The sequence below is a fragment of the Chlorocebus sabaeus genome, chromosome 11 (genome assembly GCF_047675955.1).
Source record: "Chlorocebus sabaeus isolate Y175 chromosome 11, mChlSab1.0.hap1, whole genome shotgun sequence".
In the NCBI taxonomy this organism is placed as follows: Eukaryota; Metazoa; Chordata; class Mammalia; order Primates; family Cercopithecidae; genus Chlorocebus; species Chlorocebus sabaeus.
In genome coordinates, this window is record NC_132914.1 from 118,204,310 (window position 1) to 118,223,156 (window position 18,847).

The window sequence follows — 18,847 nt, forward strand, 5'->3', positions numbered from 1 at the left end:
TCCTGTCACTGTGGGACTGTGCATGCAGCAGGCCTAGGCCATGTGGGGAAGCACTGGCAGGCATGGGGGGTTGGGTGGGGTTCCCCGCCTCCCAGACATGGCCTGTGTGCCCATGAAGCCCAAGAGGCACAGGTGACCCCAGGAAGACAGGGTCCACCTTGCAAGAACATCTCAGGGGCTGGATTGAGGAAAAAGATGAAGTCATGATAAGGAGCAGGTCTGTGAGCCAGAAGCGACTCTTGCGCGTGTTTGGTTTGGCTTGGCTCAGGGTTGAACATTCTTTGAATTTATTGCCAACATTTCAAAATCAGGAATTTTCACATAGAAATCTGGATTTCTGGCATCTTTTGGGAAATTGGAAAAATTCATACTCCCATATAACAGCTCACCAGGCCTCACTGCATCCACTCACATCGGCTCCAATGACCCCTGGCGGTGGGGTGGTCGCCTGAGTTTGTAATCTATGATGTCATTATCAGGAGTGGGCACTTTGGAGTCAGGTGGCTGGGCTTTGCAGCCTGTCTTTTTGCAAACTGCCCCCTTTCTATAAGGTTCCTGGACCCGGCCCTGGCAGCTGTCGTGCCAGCCACCGAGGTCATTCTATGTCCTGGCATTCACCGCGTGAGGCATCTGCATGATCACCCCCATTTTACGGATGAGAAAGTGGACACTCAAGGAGGGGAGGGACTTGCCGCATCTCCCACAGCTACCAGATGGCAGGGCCAGGACTTGAACCCAGGTCCAACCTCAAAGCCCATTCTCTTAACCATGGCCATCAGTCAGGGCTCTCCAGGAACACAGAACCAGTGCATTTACCTGAAGGACTTGGCTCGTGTCTGCAGGGGCTGGCGGGCCTGAAATCTGTTGCTGGCAACTCCAGGGAGTGAATTCTGCAGCCTTGAGGCAGAATTCCTTCTTCTCTGGGAAACCGAGTTTTGCTCTTACGGCCTTCCACGGATGGAGGAGGCCCACCCATATTTTCAGAGTAACCTCCTTGACTCAAAGTCAACTGATTGTGGCATTCACCACATCTACAAAGCACCTGCATTCACAGCAGCGCCTAGATTAGCGTTTGGCTCAGCCTAGCCAAGCCAACATGTACAACTACCTACCCCGGCATCTCACTGGGGCTTCTCCAGCGTTCCCACTAAGAGGTACTGAGGCCACTCCCTGGGCGGCCCTGGACCCCGGCTGGCAGGCTCCCCTTGTTAAGAACCGAGGGTAGAAGTGTGACTTTGGGGTTCCTGTTGTCTGCTGTGATCCGGGAGGCGTGGCTCTGCCTCCTCATCCTGAGTACCCCTCGGGACGGGCAGGGGGGTGGGTGTGGGTGCCTGGCGGGTGGTCAGCAGCCTCGTTTGCCTCCGCAGTGTCCTCCAGCAGCCTGGTGCTGTACCAGAGCTCAGACTCCAGCAACGGCCACAGCCACCTGCTGCCGTCCAACCACAGCGTCATTGAGACCTTCATCTCCACGCAGATGGCCTCTTCCTCCCAGTAACCTCGGCACCTGGGCCCTGGGGCCTGTACTGCCTGCTTGGGGGGTGATGAGGGCAGCAGCCAGCCCTGCCTGAAGGACCTGAGCCTGCTGAGCTCCTGTGGCCCTTCCTGGACAGCTGTGCCTTGCTCCCCACTCTGCTGATGCATCAGAAACAGAGGGCTCCGAGGCGCCTCAACCCATGGAGGGCTGCTTGGGTTGCACAAGAGGGGCCATGGAGAGCTAGAAGCAAAGCCTGTTCCTGGCAGATGTAGGAGGGACTGTCCCTGCTGTGTGGGACACAATCTGCTTACTTGGAACAGAAGGGGGCGGCCTATGACTTGGGCACCCCCAACCTGGGCCTGTGGAGAGCCCCGGGACCGCTACATCACTCTGGCAGCCACACTTCTCAGGAAACAAGCCTGTGTAGCGGTGACCTGCTGAGCTCCGAGAGGCCCTGGATCAGCGTGGCCTTGTTCGGTCACCAATGCACCCACTGGGCCACTCCATCCTGCCCCAACTCCTTCCAGCTAGTGACCCACATGCCACTTGTACTGACCCGATCACCTACTCACACAGGCATTTCCTGGGGGGCTACTCTGGGCCAGAGCTTGGGGCTCCAATGCCCGAGCCCAGGGAGGCCGAAGCTAACAGGGAAGGCAGACAGAGCTCTCCCGGCTTCCCCTGTCCCCAGCGATTCCATCTCCCAGGCCCCATGACCTCCAGCTTTCCTGGGTATTTGTTCCCAAGAGCATCACGCCTCTGAGGCCAGCCTGGCCTCCTGCCTCTACTGGGAAGGCTGCTTCAGGGTTGGGAAGTTGTCCTTATTCCTGTGGGAGCCTCGCAACCCATGCCAAGTCTAGGTCCTGGTGGGGCAGCTCCTGTCTCGAGGGCCCTGCAGACCCTGCCCTTATTTGGGGCACGAGTAGCTGAGCTCAGAAGGCAGCAAGGCCCGAGCAGCTGAGCAAGGCCCAAGTGGCTGGCCAAGCTGAGGTGCCCAGAAGAAAGAGGTGACCCCAGGGCACAGGAGCTACCTCTGTGGACAGGACTAATCCTGGGGGTCTGGCTGGCTGAGGGCAGTTCGAAGCCACCCTGAGGAGTCCAAGGTCCTGAGCACTGCCAGGAGGGACAAAGGAGCCTGTGAACCCAGGGCAAGCATGGTCCCACATCCCTGGGCCTGCTGCTGAGAACCTGGCCCTCAATGCACCGCATCCACCCTGGGATTCAGGAAAAGGCCTGGGGTGACCCAGCACCCCCTGCAGCTTGTAGCCAGCTTGGGCGAGCGGCACGTTTATTTAACTTTTAGTAAAGCCAAGGAGAAATGCGGTGGTAATTTCTTGCTTGTCCACAAATCATTCAGATGGGGTTTGGGCAGGTAGAGGGAGGCTGGGGCAGGCCCGGGGTCTGCGAAGAAGAGACGGGCTCCCGCACCCACGCTCTCACACCCCACGTCTCTGCTTTTCTGGCTCTGCTGAGACTCGAACGACGAAGCCAGATTTCATCTTAACCTCAAGCTTCTACTTTAAAACACAATTTCGTTTTGGAGACAGGCTCTTACTGTCACCCAGGCTGGACTGCGGTGGCATTATACGGCTCACTGCAGCCTTGACCTCCTGGGCTCAAGAGATCCTCCTACCTCAGCCTCACAAGCAGCTGGGACCACAGGTGCTCACTACCATGCCCAACTAATTTTTGTATTTTTTTTTTTTTTTATAGAGATGAGGTTTCACCATGTTGCCCAGGCTGGTCTGGAACTCGGCTCAAGTGATCCACCTGCCTTGGCCTCCCAAAGTGCTGGGATTACAGGTATGAGCCACCGTGCCTGGCCACGAGCTTCTACTTTTTTTTGTTGTTGTTGAGATAGAGTCTCACTCTGTTGCCTAGGCTGGAGTGCAGTGGCGCAATCTCGGCTCACTGCAACCTCTACCTCCTGGGTTCAAGTGATTCTCCCGCTTCAGCCTCCTGAGTAGCTGGGATTACGGGCATGTGCCAACATGCTCAGCTAAATTTTGTATTTTTAGTAGAGACGGGGTCTCGCCATGTTGGCCAGGCTGGTCTCAAACTCCTGGCCTCAAATGATCCACCCTTCTTGGCCTCCCAAAGTGCTGGGATTATAGGCGTGAGCCACTGCACCCGGTCACAAGCTTCTACTTCTTGCAGAATGCCTTTGTCACATGAAACCTAGTCCACGAGTGCTATGACACTTCCTGAAGTCTTGGGTGGGGTGAATGCACAAATCCTGGGAGTGTAGAGATTTGTGTTGTATTTAAAACGTCTCAAGGTTCAGCATTGACAGGCAATACCCAAATCACTCTAAGTTTTGTTTTGGGTCCTCTGACAATTGAGTTTCCATAATCTGGTCGGCTCAGAGACACCATCATGTGTGGTATATTCACAAATGCAGACAAAGAAAATTCTAGAAAGCCAGGGGTGAAAAAGCTCTCCTTTTTCAGACAATTCTGTGAAGTCTATGGGGCCAAGGAGAGAAGAACCAAACTTTCTCTGGGCCTTGGCCTCTTGGGGATCCCTTCTCTCATTTTCTAAAAACTGTTTCTCATACCAGGCTAAAGAGGTGGTAGGGAAGGTCTCCCTTCCCCTGCCCACCTCAGACAGTTCTAGGGAGGTGGAGGTTTTACCACTTGGCCACTAGTCTCAAATAACTGGAAGGCTCCTTTTTTCCTGAGGCCATGGAATGTCCTGGAACCACAGGCCTCCCCCCGACCCCTGCCCCCAGCCCTCCATGGGAGCACAGAGGGGCAGGCCTTGCTTGGGCTTCTCACCCTACAGCCACTTTTTTGGCTCAACTCTCAGGCAAGCCCTCATCACCATCAGGGTCTCATGGGCAGTCTGGATTTGCCAGCCCAGTCCTGGAACTTGGAGAGGGAGGTGGGGCCTGGAAATGCCTTGTCCCCAGGGGGGCACCTTGTCCTTGGAGCCAGCTGAGCCCTGTGCCCATGGCTGGGTTCAATTTGCAGGCACAGCTGTGGCACTCTTTGCTGGTGGGAATGGAAAGGCCTCGCTGGCCTTCTTTGCCTTTTTCTTCTTTTTCTTCTTTTGAGTCCCAAGCGACACCTGGTCCCCGCTGAGCTCACCTGACTTCTGCTTCTGGACTGTGGCTGTGCTGGTGGGGGTGGGGGTGGTGGTGGCTACAGCCGAGTCGACGCTGGTCACCTTCTTGGCTTTCTTTTTCAGCTTCCTTTTCTTCTTTACCTCCTTCTCCACCGTGCCAGGGCTGTGGATGGCTGACTCCTGCAGGATATCGGACGCCGACACAGCTGCCTCCCGGCACCGCCGCCACTCCTCATCACTATCCTCACTGCAGCAACGAGGGCACCCTGCGTTAGCTGGAGTCAGGACACAGCCCCAGAGCCGCCTCTCGCTGTCCTCCTTTGGTCCACGTCACCAGGAGGCAGCCGCAGAGGGAGGCCGGTAGCGAGTTCAGGCTTGGGAGTGGGGCCAACCTGGCTTCCAATACTGGCATCTGGGCGTAGCAGCCTTGTGACCTCCTTAAGTGACTTAACCTCTCTGACCATCAGTATCATCTATAAAACAGGGATCTTAACAGAGTGCAGGCCTCCCAGGGATGTCCCAGGAGGCAGCTATGATCAAGTGAGGTGTCTGGCCCAAGATGGGTGCTCAAAAGCAGTAAACATCTAAAGTCACCACCCAGAGGGCTTTCCCTCCCACTGAGAGCACGAGGTATCCAGCCGCCTGACAGGGTCGATGCCTCGGCCTGGTCCTGCCTGGAGTCTGCTTGGCTATTCTGGGGAACCCACCAAGACAGAAGAGGAGGAAAAAGGATGGGACGTGAGGAGAGGTGTGAGTTCTCACCTGGAGCTGGAGGGCTGTCGCTTTCGGCGGGGTTGGGGAGACTCTTCCTTCTCACAGCCTCCAGGGACAGACGTGAAGAAAAGGCGGAAACCTAAGATTCAAATGGGCAGAGTCAAACGAAAACAAAACGAAACAAAAAGAAAGATGAGAAACAAAAAAGGTAAACAAGAAAAGAAACAACAAAAAAAAATTTAAAAAAGAAACAAAAAGAAAAAATAAGAGAAACAAATAAAAATTTTAAAAAGACACAAATTAAAAAAATTTAAAAAAGAATAACAAGAAAAACCCAAACGAACAACAACAACAAAAAAATAAAAGGGGAAGAGTCAGCACCGCCAGATGCCAACCTCTCTTCCCAGGTGCCAGGTGCTGAGGCTGCCCCACCTCTGCCCTCAGGAGCTCCTGGTCCAGAGGCAAAGACCCGGGAATCAGTCGTCTAACTACAAAGTGATTCTGCATCTGCCAACAGTCATGCTGATGCCTGATGGAGCCAGTGGAGGGTGTGCTGGAGCGGAAGCCAGCAGCCACATCAGCTCAGCAAGCCCTCAGAGGCTTCTGGAAGTCAGCACTTGAGCTCCTGACCTAAGGCAGCCTTCAAAGTGGCAAATGTGTTGATACAGGACAGACGCAGATGGACAAGGCTGTGAGGGCAACAATAAAGTGCTCCTGCTCGGGGTGACACAGATGAGGCCACCTCAGGCAAATGACTTTGTTTCTCAGGGCCTCAGTCACCTTGTCCGTAAATGGGGTCTCATCATAATACCTGCCTCACCACAGGGCTGAGTGGATGAAAGAATGGTGCAGTAGGCTCATGCCTGTAACGCCAGTACTTTGGGAGTCTGAGGCGGGAGGATAGCTTGAGGCCAGGAGTTCAAGACCAGCCTGGGCAACATGGCTGAACCCTGTCTCTACAAAAAATAAAAAAATTAGCCAGGTGTGGTGGTGCATGCCTGTAGTCCCAGCACTTTGGAAGGCCAAGGTGGGCAGATCGCTTGAGGCCAGGAGTTCAAGACCAGCCTGGGCAACACAGCGAGATCCTGTCTCTGAAAAAAACAATAATTCGCCAGAGTTGGTGGTATGTGTCTATGGTCCCAGCTACTCAGGAAGCTGATGTGGGAGGATAGCTTGGGTCTGGGAGGTTGAGGCTGCATTGAGCTATAATCGCTCTACTGCACTCCAGGCAGAGCAAGGCCCTATCCAAAAAAAAGAATATACCAAAACTGTTTCGCCCAGCTGCAGACACACATTAGGTGCTTAATAAATGATAGCTTCTATTAAGTATAACCACTCACCATCATCCTCTGAAGCAACTTTCTGTACCTTAGCTTTTGTTGGCTCCTTTGCTGCTTCTGAGATGGTAATGAAGCTAAGGGGAGAGGAGATGGTTGATTTAAGATAAGATTTTTGGATAACAACAAAAACAATTAAAAAAAATTCTTTTTGAAGTGGAGGGGATAGAGCATGTGATAAAAAATGCAAAAGCAGAAAGCGTGCTGGCATAGTAAGAGGGTTGATGGTCTGATTATAATATGCTGACCAGCCTCTGCCACTCAAACTGCAGTGCTTCATTTGTTTAAAGCCCACTTTATTCCAGCAAGTGTTGAAGAAGTTTTAAAGACATAGTAGAACAAAATGAAAGCAATTTCAAATAGGGCAAAGAGATATAAGCACAAGAGGAACAGAAAGACCTAGAAGTGTGGTTAAGAAGTCCTACCCACTTGTTAGAGAGAAGGCATACATTTTGCTCTGAGCTTCCTAGCAGCAAGCATGAAAAGTGAAATATGACCAATCTAGAAAACTGATTCAGAGGACAGCTTCTGGGGCAGGGCAGACCTGTTTTAATTTTTTTTTTTTTGAGACAGAGTCTTCACTCTGTCTCCCAGGCTGGAGTGCAGTGGCACGATCTTGGCTCACTGCAAGCCCCGCCTCCCAGGTTCATGCCATTCTCCTGCCTCAGCCTCCCAAGTAGCTGGGACTATAGGCGCCTGCCACCACACCAGCTAATTTTTTGTATTTAGTAGAGATGGGGTTTCACCGTGTTAACCAGGATGGTCTCGATCTCCTGACCTTGTGATCTACCCACCTCGGCTTCCCAAAGTGCTGGAATTACAGGCTGAGCCACCGTGCCTGTCTACATTTTTTTTTTTAATTAAAAAAGTTGGAGATAATTGTAGACATGCAGTAGCAACAAATAATGCAGAGGTTCCACAGACCCTCCACCCATTTTCTCGCAATGGTAACACTGTGCCTCACTATAGCACAATATCACAACCAGGAAATGGAAATTGATCCAATTCATGGACCTCATTCAGACTTCAGAGACCTGAGTTTTGAATCCTGGTTTTATCACTTATTAGCTGTGTCCCTTAAGTGAACAACTTTACATCTCTGAGCCTCTGTTATCCACCTGTGCAGTGGGAACGATGAAGGTCCCTACCTCTTAAGGTTGTCACAAGGATTGAAGGGGAAAATGGATATCAAGCACTTGTGGCACACGGCCTGGCCACAAATACCTGCTCAGTAAATGGTAGCTATGATGATGATGCAGATGATGACTGTCATCAAGAAAAGCTTTGGGCCGGGCGCGGTGGCTCAAGCCTGTAATCCCAGCACTTTGGGAGGCCGAGACGGGCGGATCACAAGGTCAGGAGATCGAGACCATCCTGGCTAACCTGGTGAAACCTCGTCTCTACTAAAAAATACAAAAAACTAGCTGGGCGAGGTGGCGGGCGCCTGTAGTCCTAGCTACTCAGGAGGCTGAGGCAGGAGAATAGCATAAACCCGGGAGGCGGAGGTTGCAGTGAGCTGAGATCTGGCCACTGCACTCCAGTCTGGGCAACAGAGCGAGACTCTGTCTCAAAAAAAAAAAAACAGCTTTGGCCTTCACAGGATCTCTAACATAAAAATAAACCACATTTCTCTAGAGACACAAGGCCGGAAGCATGTCTCTGGCGAGTGCAGATGGAGATGTCACTGTGCACCGCGGAGAACAAGGCTCTCAGCAATGCCCTCAAGGCAGACGCACCAATGCCCTGGGTGCTTTCCCTAACCTCCCTTCCCGTATGCCAAGGCGCCCCCCCAAGTCCTGTTCAGGAAAAGCAACCTGGGGAGAGGGAGTAGAGATGATGCCACTCAGGCACCTGTTCTTGACCCCACACAGTGGTTCCATGGTGGCCACCAGGAGCATTTGGCAATGTCTGGAGACATTTTTGGATGTCACAACTGGTGGCGTCAGTACTACTATCATCAAGTAGGTAGAAGCCAGGGATGTTGGTAGAAGCCAGGGATGTTGGTAGAAGCCAGGGATGTTGGTAAACATCCTATAATGGGAAGAAGGATAGACCCCCCACAACAAATGCTAGTCAAAGATGTCAACAGTGCCAAGGTTGAGAGACACTGACTTAACACAAGGGACCAAATGCAGTATCATTTACATCTTTTTTTTTTTTTTTTTTGAGATGGGGTCTCGCTCTGTTGCCCAGGCTGGAGTGCAGTGGCGTGATCTCAGCTCACTGCAACCTCTGCATCCTGGGTTCAAGCAATTCTCCTACCTCAGCCTCTCAAGTAGCTGGGATAACAGGTGTACGCCACCATGAACGGCTAATTTTTGTATTTGTAGTGGAGATGGGGTCTCACCATGTTGGCCAGGCTGTTCTCCAACTCCTGTCCTCAAATAATCCGCCTGCTTCGGCCTCCGAAAGTGCTGGGATTAGAGGCATGAGCCGCCACGCCTAGCCTAAGGTATCATTTAGATTTCTTTGGAGAAACATGAAAACGCTGCAGAGGATATTCTAACCATGGCTGGCTGGCATTTCTACTGCAGAAACATCTCTGTGGCTCGAGCAATGCCAAGCAGGCCCTGTTCAGCCTGAAGCCACAGAGTCACAAGAAAAACTGTGCTCCCACAGGCTGAAATGCAGCTGCCTTCCTAAACACCTCCCCTACATTCTTCAATTGAGGGGAACCCTGTGGGGTTCAGGCTGCGGGGCTCTGGCCCATTATTCTGTCTCAGGAGAATAGCTGGTTCACACTTTGGGAAGGCTCATTTGTCCTTTTTGATATCTACTTCGACTGGAATGCCAATGGCCCCAAATCCTGCCTCATCTCCCTTCCAGGGCTCTGCCAGTCAGGAACGGATCTAGCCCAGTGTATCTCAAGACCCGTTCCATAGGTTGTTGACTAGTCTTCCATGAAACAAAGGCACTGTGGCCAAACAAGTTTGGAAAATGCTGGGCTAAACAGTTACACAGGTCTCTTCACTACAGGAGTTCTCAGAGCCTCGAATATACTACTGTGGCTTGTAGTCTGCAAGGACACGTGGAGGTATGTAGATTGAGTGTTTCTCACACTTCTTTGCTGTTGGACCTCCTTTTTTCTAGAGCCACGCTTTGGGCTAGTGCTAGAATCCAAATGTTTGTGTCCTCCCCAAATTCTTATGGTGAAATCCTCACCCCAGCTGGGCATAGAGGCTCACACCTGTAATCCCAGCACTTTGGGAGGCCAAGCCGGCTGGATCACTTGAAATCAGGAGTTCGAGACCAGCCTGGCCAACATGATGAAAACCCATTCCTACTAAAAATAGAAAAAATACAAAAAATTAGCCAAGCGTGGTGGGCGCGCACCTGTAATCCCAGCTACTCAGGAGGCTGAGGCATGAAAATCGCTTGAACCCAGGAAGTGGAGGTTGCCGTGAGCCGAGATCGCGCCACTGTGCTCTAGAGGGAGACTCTGTCTCCAGAAAAAGAAAAGAAAAAAAGAAATCCTCAACCCAGCGTATTAGGTTTAGGAGATGGGGGCCTTTGAGAGGTGATTAGGTCGTGAGGGTGGAGCCTTTATGAATGAAATTGGTGCTCCTATAAAAAAGGCCTGAGAGAGACCCCTCGCCTGTTCCACTATGTGAGGACGCAGTGGAAAGGCGCCATCTGTACTGGGAAGAGGGCTCTCCCCAGATGCTGAATCTGCTGGTGCCTTGATCTTGGACTTCTCAGCCTCTAAAATGTGAGAAATCCATTTATTTTGTTTACAAGCTACCCAGTTTATGTTATTTTGTTATAGCAGCCCATATGGACTCAAACAGGTTGTATTCCTTGACACCTACTTTAAGAATGCCAACCTGTGTCCTTACCGACTGGGTGACCAACCTGTGTTGAGAATGTAAGACAGAGCCCGGGCACTGTGCCTCGCACCCAGAAGGCACCCAAGAAATAGGAATGTGGCCCTTCCTTGCCCTCTTGTGGCGGGAATGAGCTTCTCGCTGTTCCCCTCTTACTCTCATGGTTGCAGGATAATGCAGGGGTTAAGAACATGGGCTTGGCCAGGCACAGTGGCTCACACCTGTAATCCCAGTACTTTGGGAGGCCAGGGTGGGCGGATCACTTGAGGTCAGGAGTTTGAGATCAGCCTAGCCAACATGGTGAAACCCCATCTCTACTAAAATTCAAAAATTAGCCTGGTGTGGTGGTGGGTGCCTGTAATCCCAGCTACTCGGGAGGCTGAGGCTTGAGAATCGCTTGAACCCAGGAGGTGGAGGCTGCAGTGAGCCAAGATTGGGTGCCACTGCACTCCAGCATGGGCAACAGAGCGAGACTCCACCTCAAAAAACAAAACAAAACAAAAAATCATGGGCTTGGAGTCAGACACATTTGGGTTTGAGGCCCAATTCTGCTCCCTCCTGGGTTCCGAATTCTGGCTTTGTCACTTAGTAGCAGTGTCCCTGGGCAAATGACTTTGCCTCTCTGAGCCTCAGTTACCCATCTGTACAGTGGGAATGATAAGAGTCCCTACCTCTTAGGGGCATAACAAGGATTAAATGAGAAAATGGACATCAAGCACTTAGCACAGAGTATGACCACAAACAGTTGCTCAGTAAACGGTAGCTATGACGATGATGTGACTTTAAGCAAACATATCTCCTTGCTGATAGCCTGTTTCCTCACCTGGAGAATAAAGGTAACAGCAGGACCCACATGATAATGTTGTTTATGAATGCAGGGAGGTGACATATGCCAGATGCCTGCCACCGTGCCTGCTTGGACACCGTGAGCTCCCAGCCAATGTGAGCCATTGCTGTTTGTATTAACGAGGGCAGGAGAGGAGAAACTCCACCTTTATTTACCTGTCCAGCAGGGCTCCCAGCTTCTTGGCTACGTGGGCTCGGAATTCAGGGGTGGTCTGAAGCTCGTTGCCATCTTGTTCATGCTCATCCACCTTATGCCTATGACACACACAAAGAGACCTCACTTCCTGCCCGCTCAGAAGCTGTCCCCATGAGCGCAGGGACCATGTCTGTCTTGTTCACCTGGAAATGCCAGCTGTGTAGCCTAGCATCTGGCACACGCAGGGGATCAGTATTTGTTGAATGAATAAGTGAAACTTGAACTCAAAGTGCATAGTACCTGAGGCTCGGTTGGGAGGTTGACAACTGGTTATTTGCAGCACCTGTGGAAAAACAAAAATTGGGGCATTTATAGAGGAAACAATGACAGCAACAACAAACGTGTGCCAGGCACTATTTTCAGCAGCTTAAAATACATATAACTCATATATATACATACATATGTAACTCATATATATCTATATATAACTTAAAATAGTTATATACCCATAACTTAAAATAGTTACATATATAATTTATATATGTATATAATACAGTTACATATTTTATATAAGTACATTTTATATAGTTATATATATAACTTAGTTATATAACTTAAAATAGTTATATATATAACTTAGTTATCTATACATAAAACTTAAAATATATATGTAACCTAAAATATATATAACACATATAACTCAGTGAATCTTCCCAACAACCTGATTGGAGGGGCTACCATTATCCCATTTTGCAGAAGAAAGAGATGTAAAATAACTTGGCCAGAGTCAACTACCTAATAAGTGACAGAGTTGGGCTGAGGGCCCAGGCCATCTGACTCCTGAGCCCCCTCTTAACCACCACGCTATGCTGAACAGGCAGGTCTAAGTGTGATTTGACTGCACAATTTAATGCCCACCTGGCTGTGTGCTAAGTGCAGGGGAAGAGAGAGAAGGTGGCTCTTTTGTGGATCACATTTTTCAAGCCAAAATAGTGGGGTTGCCTGGCCTTTTGGTCATTCCCTCAAACCAGATACTGAATGCCTTTTATTAACCAGGTGTTGTCACTGCTGAGCAACTTACTCGAATATCGCTGTCGCATGGAGCTTACATTCTAGTTGGTAGAGAGAGATGATAAACACACATACATAAACAAAATGTAAATTTGGATAATGGTAAGTGTATGGAAAAAAATAGAAACAGGGGAGGGAGGTGGGGAGTGCTGGGCTGGGGATTGTTATATAAAGGTGGGCAGAGAGGGCTTCATTGATAAGGTAACATTTGAACAGAGATTTGAGAGAGGAGAGAGAGTGAACCAAGTGGGCATGTGGGACACAGCCTTCCAGGCAGAGGGAAAGCATCTGCAAAGGCCCTAAGACTGGAGCTTGGCTTGTGTGTTTAGAACCAGCAAGGAGGTCAGTGTGACCAGAGCCCACCCAGTAAACCGAGAGCAGCAGAGATGGAGAACTCAGGGGGAGCCAGATCATGAAGGGCCCTGACGTGGGCCAATGGGAGGACCTGGGCTTTGAGGAGGAGGAGCTCTGGAACTGAGCAGAGGAAGGACATAAACTGGCCTGGGTTTTGATAGAGCATCTCTGGCTGCTGTGTGGCACGAGACTGTTGGGACAAAGGCAGGAACACGGAGTCTGCTGCAGTAATTGAGGTGGTGAGAAGTGGCTAGACTCCAGATAGATACACTTTTAAGATGGAGTCAAGGCCGGGCGCGGCGGCTCACGCCTATAATCCCAGCACTTTGGGAGGCTGAGGCAGGTGGATCACGAGGTCAAGAGATTGAGACTATCCTGGCCAACATGGTGAAACCCCATTTCTACTAAAAATATAAAAATTAGCTGGGTGTGGTCGTGCACACCTGTAGTCCCAGCTACTTGGGAGGCTGAGGCAGAAGAATCACTTGAACCCAGGAGCTGGAGGTTGCAGTGAGCCGAGATCATGCCACTGCACTCCAGCCTGGCGACAGAGTGAGACTCCGTCTAAAATAAATAAATAAATAAATAAATAAATAAATAAATAAATAAATAGATGGAGTCAATAGGATTCACTGACAGACTGACTACAGGGCACGAGAAACGAGTGAAAGTTAGCTCTGAGGTTTCTGACTTAACTAACAAGACAAAACATGCTTGTATATTTAAGGGGCCAACTGAACAAAGTGGACACTTGGTAGCTCCGGGCCCAGTGGAGGGCCATGGTGTATGAAATTGCTCCATGGGGGCACTGCTGTGTTTATGTCATCACCTATACACGTTGCATCTGTGTCCTAGGACCTTGTGGTCTATGTCACTGTACCCCAGAGCACAACACAGAATGCTAAACATGCCCCATGCTCCTGGAGGTGGGTAATGTGGGGGCCTGGATGGACAGTCTTTAAAGACCTGGTCTTTCGTCTTTAGCACATAATCACATGGAAGAAGAGCATCCCTTCCATCATGACTACAGTGTGATGAAGGTGAGGTACCATCAGCGAACAGAAACAGTTACTGCAGAGGGAGACAGTTCAGTTGAGTCCTGGCTGTGCCACCAAGCTGTGTGATGCTGGGCAAGTCACTTTATCTCCCTCAGTCTTTGTTTTCTCATCTATAAAATAGGAATACGATCACCAACCTTCTGGAGGTAGTGTTGGAGACACTGTTTCCATGCCCATCTCCTTCCTGGATTTGTAAGCTACTTGAATATATGGTCTGCCTCTTTTTATCTTTGTATCCCCGGATCCTGCCATAGTATCTTGGTTTGAATTAATTGTTGGAAAAATAAATCAAAGTACATGCTACCCTAAAATTAAAGTGGTTTGAGTGACAAGTTCATCACTGGATTTAAGAGCTATCTCTAGAGGTTACATAAATAAAATAGTGACCTATATTTCCACATAGTCATGGACCAAAGGGTGGGAGTTCTGACCACAATAGACACTTGTCCATGGCAGAGTGGCACAGCAGCAATGAAGAGCATGGACTTGGAGTCAGGTAGGCCTGGATTTATACCTGGCTCTGCCACTTACAAAGTGGACAACCTTGGCCAAGTTACTTCACCATTATGAGCATCAGTTTTCTGTAAAATGGGGCTAATATACCCTTTTGTGGCATTGCTGGGAAGATGAAAACAGACAACAAAGTGTTTAGAACAGGGGCAAAAAGTAATTTCTCAACTCCTGGTGGCTATGACCAGACGCACTCAAGAATGTAATCTAGGCTGGATGCGGTGGCTTATGCCTGTAATCCCAGCACTTTGGGAGGCCAAGGTGGGCGGATCACCCGAGGTCATAAGTTCGAGACCAGCCTGGCCAACATGGTGAAACCCTGTCTCTAATAAAAATACAAAAAAAATTAGCTGGGCCTGGTAGCAGGTGCCTGTAATCCCAGCTACTCAGGAGGCTGAGGCAGGAGAATTGCTTGAGCCTGGGAGGCAGAGGTTGCAGGGAACCAAGACTGTGCCATTGCACTCCAGCCTTGGTAACAGAGCAAGACTTCATCTCAAAAATAAATAAATAAATAAATAAAGACCAGGTGCGGTGGCTCCCACCTGTAATCCCAGCATTTTGGGAGGCCGAGGCGGGTGGATTGCCTGAGGTCAGGAGTTCAAGACCAGCTGGCCAACATAGTGAAACCCTGTCTGTACTAAAAATACAAAAAATTAGCTGGGCATGGTGGCAGGCGCCTGTAATCCCAGTTGCTAGGGAGGCTGAGGCATGAGAATCACTTGAATCCAGGAGGCAGAGGTTGCAGTGAGCTGAGATCGTGCCACTGCACTCTAGCCTGGGCAACGAGAGTGAAACTCCATCTCAAAAAAAAAAACCAAAAAACTAGAAGCACAGGCACTCACACACCTGTAATCTCAGCACTCTGAAGGTCGAGAAGGGAGAATCACTTGAGCCCAGGAGTTCGAGACCAGCCTGGGCAACATGGCAAAACCCCATCTCTACAGAAAATTAAAAAAGTACCTGGGACTACACATCTGTAGTCGCAGCTACTTGGGAGGCTGAGGTGGGAGGATCATCTGAGCAGGGGGAGGTCGAGGTTGCAGTGACCCATGATTGTGTCAGCCTGGGTAACAGACTGAGACCCAGTCTTGAAAAAAAAAAAAAAAAAAAAAAGAGCAAGAATTAGGCAGGAGGAGGAAAGCAGTCCATGTGGAAAGACCAACCACATATTTGCCACCATGTATTGGGCCTTTAAGATGTGCCAAGCACTGTAGATTGCATTATCTCATTTACTTCTCAACCTTATGGGGTGGGTACTACCACTACCCGCACTGTAATTTGAGGGAATTTAGGTACAGTGAGATTTAAGTACTTTGCTCAAGTTCCCACTGCTAATGAGTGAGATGGAAACTTGCAGAGAAAACTGTGGTTATGGTACTAGGGGGTGAAGGGGGCAGACTATGATCTGGAAGCTACCTACAGGAAGTGCAGTATGGCAGGAGGGAAGGAAGGGAGAGGAAGGCAATAAATGGATCACCAAAGGGCTTGTAAGTCCTTTTAAACAAATGCAGCGGTTCTTAACCTTGCTTTGCCATAGCCTTCTCTAACAGCCTGGTGAAGCCTGGTTCTCTTCTCAGAGTAATGTTTTAAATGCATGAAATGCAACATATAGGATTACAAAGAAAACCAATGATACTGAAATTTAATTATCATGATAGTAAACAACCAAACTTGTGATATATGCTCTTTTTACATCTTAGATCTAGAGATGGGTCTAAAAATTAGAGTGGCACATTTTTTAAATCAGGGATGAGTGTAAATGACTTTTTCCCAATATCTATCTTATTATCAATAAAATGATATATTGATATCTGTATCTGCAAAGATCATAATGAGATATGAAAATCTGTGATTTCTGTTGGGATAAAGTAACGGTATTGCCAGAACTACTGTGGCTTAGTGCTTGCATGATGGAAAGAGACTATAAAGTTCAGTCAGAAGAGAATGGAAAGCAAAGATGCAACATTTTTTCATTCCAGATTCAAGAACCCTTGCGTTCTTGAATTAGGCCCCTTGATGTTGAGGGGGTCTGTATTTATTCCCAGGGGACTAGGGAGTCACGGTCAGAGTGATGTGCTGAGCACTGCTCTTGGCAACCTCAAGGGTGGGAGAATGATGTGTTGGAGGTGGGGAAAGGCTGGGCGCGAGAATGCCGGGAGGGGGCTGTTGCAGTCACCTCGAAGAGAGGGCGGCCTTCCCAGTGTGGGGCAGTGAGGACAGATCCAAGGAAGCAGAATCAAATGACATTTGGGTACCTCAGTTTCCCCGACTGGGAAAACGAAATACCCTCCCTACTGCACCTGCCCATGCTTTCAATCAGCACTACATCCAGTCCCTGGAGCTCTCTCGGGGAAGGAAGTCGAGTCCCAGTGACTCCCTCCTCACCATTCATCCTCTCAGGCTCCAGGGGAAGATCCCACGCCCCTCAGCCAGTCTCCCCAAACATAGTACCCTACCGGCTCTTGGCTTTACTGCCCCGTGCGGGCGTTGCTCCAAACCCCAGGCCGGCATTGCCGCCTCGCGGCACCGCTCCAGCTCCTCCGCATCGCTACTGCTGCTGCTGCTTTCCGAATCGCTCATAGTGCCACTGGGCGCCGCCATCTTGAACCACCGCAAAGGATTGTGGAGAACACCGCCGTTATCAGCCCTCCCGCACGACCTCACGTGAGAGGAGAGGCGCGAGGCATTGTGGGGATTGTAGTTCCAAGACTCGGACTGCCAATGGCCTTGAACTGTACTGGCTTGGGGATACCAGGTGGGAATGGGGAGGTGGGCGGTTCTCAAACGCAAGAGCTAGAAGGGCCTAAGAGATTAACTTCTCCGGCCGGGCACGGTGGCTCAAGCCTGTAATCCCAGCACTTTGGGAGGCCGAGACGGGCGGATCACGAGGTCAGGAGATCGAGACCATCCTGGCTAACACGGTGAAACCCCGTCTCTACTAAAAAATACAAAAAACTAGCCGGGCGTGGTGGCGGCGCCTGTAGTCCCAGCTACTCGGGAGGCTGAGGCAGGAGAATGGCGTAAACCCGGGAGGCGGAGCTTGCAGTGAGCTGAGATCCGGCCACTGCACTGCAGCCTGGGCGACAGAGCGAGACTCCGTAAAAAGAGATTAACTTCTCCAATCTTTTCTTGATGAAGAGATTTCCAGAGGGGAAGGGAATCTCCTAAGGAGCTAATGACAGAACCAGGATTAGTTCCCAGGTTTTGATTTGATGTCATTTATTCTAGTAATTTCTCAGTCCAGCTGGGCCTAAGAAACACCTTAGAGAGCCGGGGATGAACAAAATCACTTTATTTTTGTCTGTGGAATGCTGTTTCATGTTTTATCTTTGAAGACAGGTATGTCAAAATTTTACTAAAATAAACTCTCTGGCCTTGAGCTTTTCTATTTCAAAAAAGAGGAAGGTGACTGATATGGTCTGAATGTTTGTATTCCTCCAAAATTCATGTGTTAAAATTGGCACCCTAAAATAAACAATAGAGAGACTGACTCTCCAAAATAAAGCATTTTTTCAAGAATTGCAAGGAATTGCAATTTGAGATATGCATGCTATCGTGGACTATAGGCACATTAAAAGAGGTTGTGGCAAGGAGAAAAGACAAAGAAAAAGTCCACATAAGCTTCTTTGAAACAAGTACCATTGATTACAGGAGCCTGTTGCAGGTGCTAGTGTTAGCTTATTGTGGAGACACCCACTATTAGGCACATATCCTTGTGCAAGTGGCTTATCTATAATCCTGTGGTTTTGAGGAACTTTTTTTTTTTTTGAGACGGAGTCTTGCTCAGTCGCCCAGGCTGGAGTGCAGTGGCGTGATCTCGGCTCACTGCAAGCTCTGTCTCTCGGCTTCACGCCATTCTCCTGCCTCAACCTCCCGACTAGCTGGGACTACAGGCGTGTGCCACCATGCCTGGCTAATTTTTTTGTATTTTTAGTAGAGATGTGGTTTCACCATGTTAGCCAGGGTGGTCTCCATCTCCTGACCTCATGATCCACCCGCCTTGGCCTCCCAAAGTGCTGGGATTACAGGCGTGAGCCACTGCGCCTGGCCTGAGGAACTTGTTGAGATAATTTCTGTGACAGGCATTTGTTAGGGTTTGACATAAGTGACTCCATTTTGATACTGATAACTTCCAAAAAGTCCTCACTCCCAAGGTGATGGTATTAGGAAGTGGGACCTTTGGGAAGTATTTAGTGAAAGGGTCTCGTATTGGTTTGAACCCTGAGAGTGTGCCAACACACAACACGAGGCAGTGTGGAGCAACACACTCTTTTTATGAGCACCTGTGTGCAGGTGGGCTGAGGCTTAAAATGGCGTCTGCACCACATGAGGACGGGGCAGGGGTTTTAGAGTCTCCTGTAAACAGGAAGTGTCTCAGTCTGACGTGACTGCTACACAGTACCCGGACGGCCTCTCTCTCAGTCCTCAGGGGGTACGTGTCTTCCAGCCAGCTCTCT

General features: G+C 49.7%; 2 protein-coding genes across 5 annotated transcripts in view; one reads left to right on the forward strand and one right to left on the reverse strand.

Annotated features, from left to right (window-relative positions):
• HNF1A (HNF1 homeobox A) overlaps window positions 1-2,804 on the forward strand; it is a 23,579-nt gene extending 20,775 nt beyond the window's left edge. For all 3 annotated transcript variants that reach the window (XM_073021150.1, XM_008004972.3, XM_073021151.1), the window contains one exon: window positions 1,368-2,804. In XM_073021150.1, coding sequence (XP_072877251.1) covers window positions 1,368-1,495 — 128 coding nt within the window. In that variant the 3' untranslated portion in view covers window positions 1,496-2,804. The remainder of the gene's footprint in view (window positions 1-1,367) is intronic.
• On the reverse strand, window positions 265-17,020 carry C11H12orf43 (chromosome 11 C12orf43 homolog). 2 transcript variants are annotated; one of them, XR_012094606.1, is made up of 7 exons: window positions 16,847-17,020; window positions 11,698-11,740; window positions 11,418-11,516; window positions 6,595-6,668; window positions 5,303-5,393; window positions 1,909-4,787; window positions 265-1,876 (listed from the first exon to the last, which is right to left on the reverse strand). XR_012094606.1 is itself a non-coding variant. In XM_008004971.3 (6 exons), the coding sequence occupies exons 1-6, from the start codon at window positions 16,989-16,991 to the stop codon at window positions 4,436-4,438; spliced, it is 804 nt and encodes a 267-aa protein (XP_008003162.1). In that variant the 5' UTR covers window positions 16,992-17,020; the 3' UTR covers window positions 265-4,435. The 2 variants fall into 2 exon arrangements, 1 of the variants encoding a protein (XP_008003162.1); XM_008004971.3 differs by having other exon boundaries at window positions 265-4,787.
• Window positions 17,021-18,847: the final 1,827 nt, after the last annotated feature.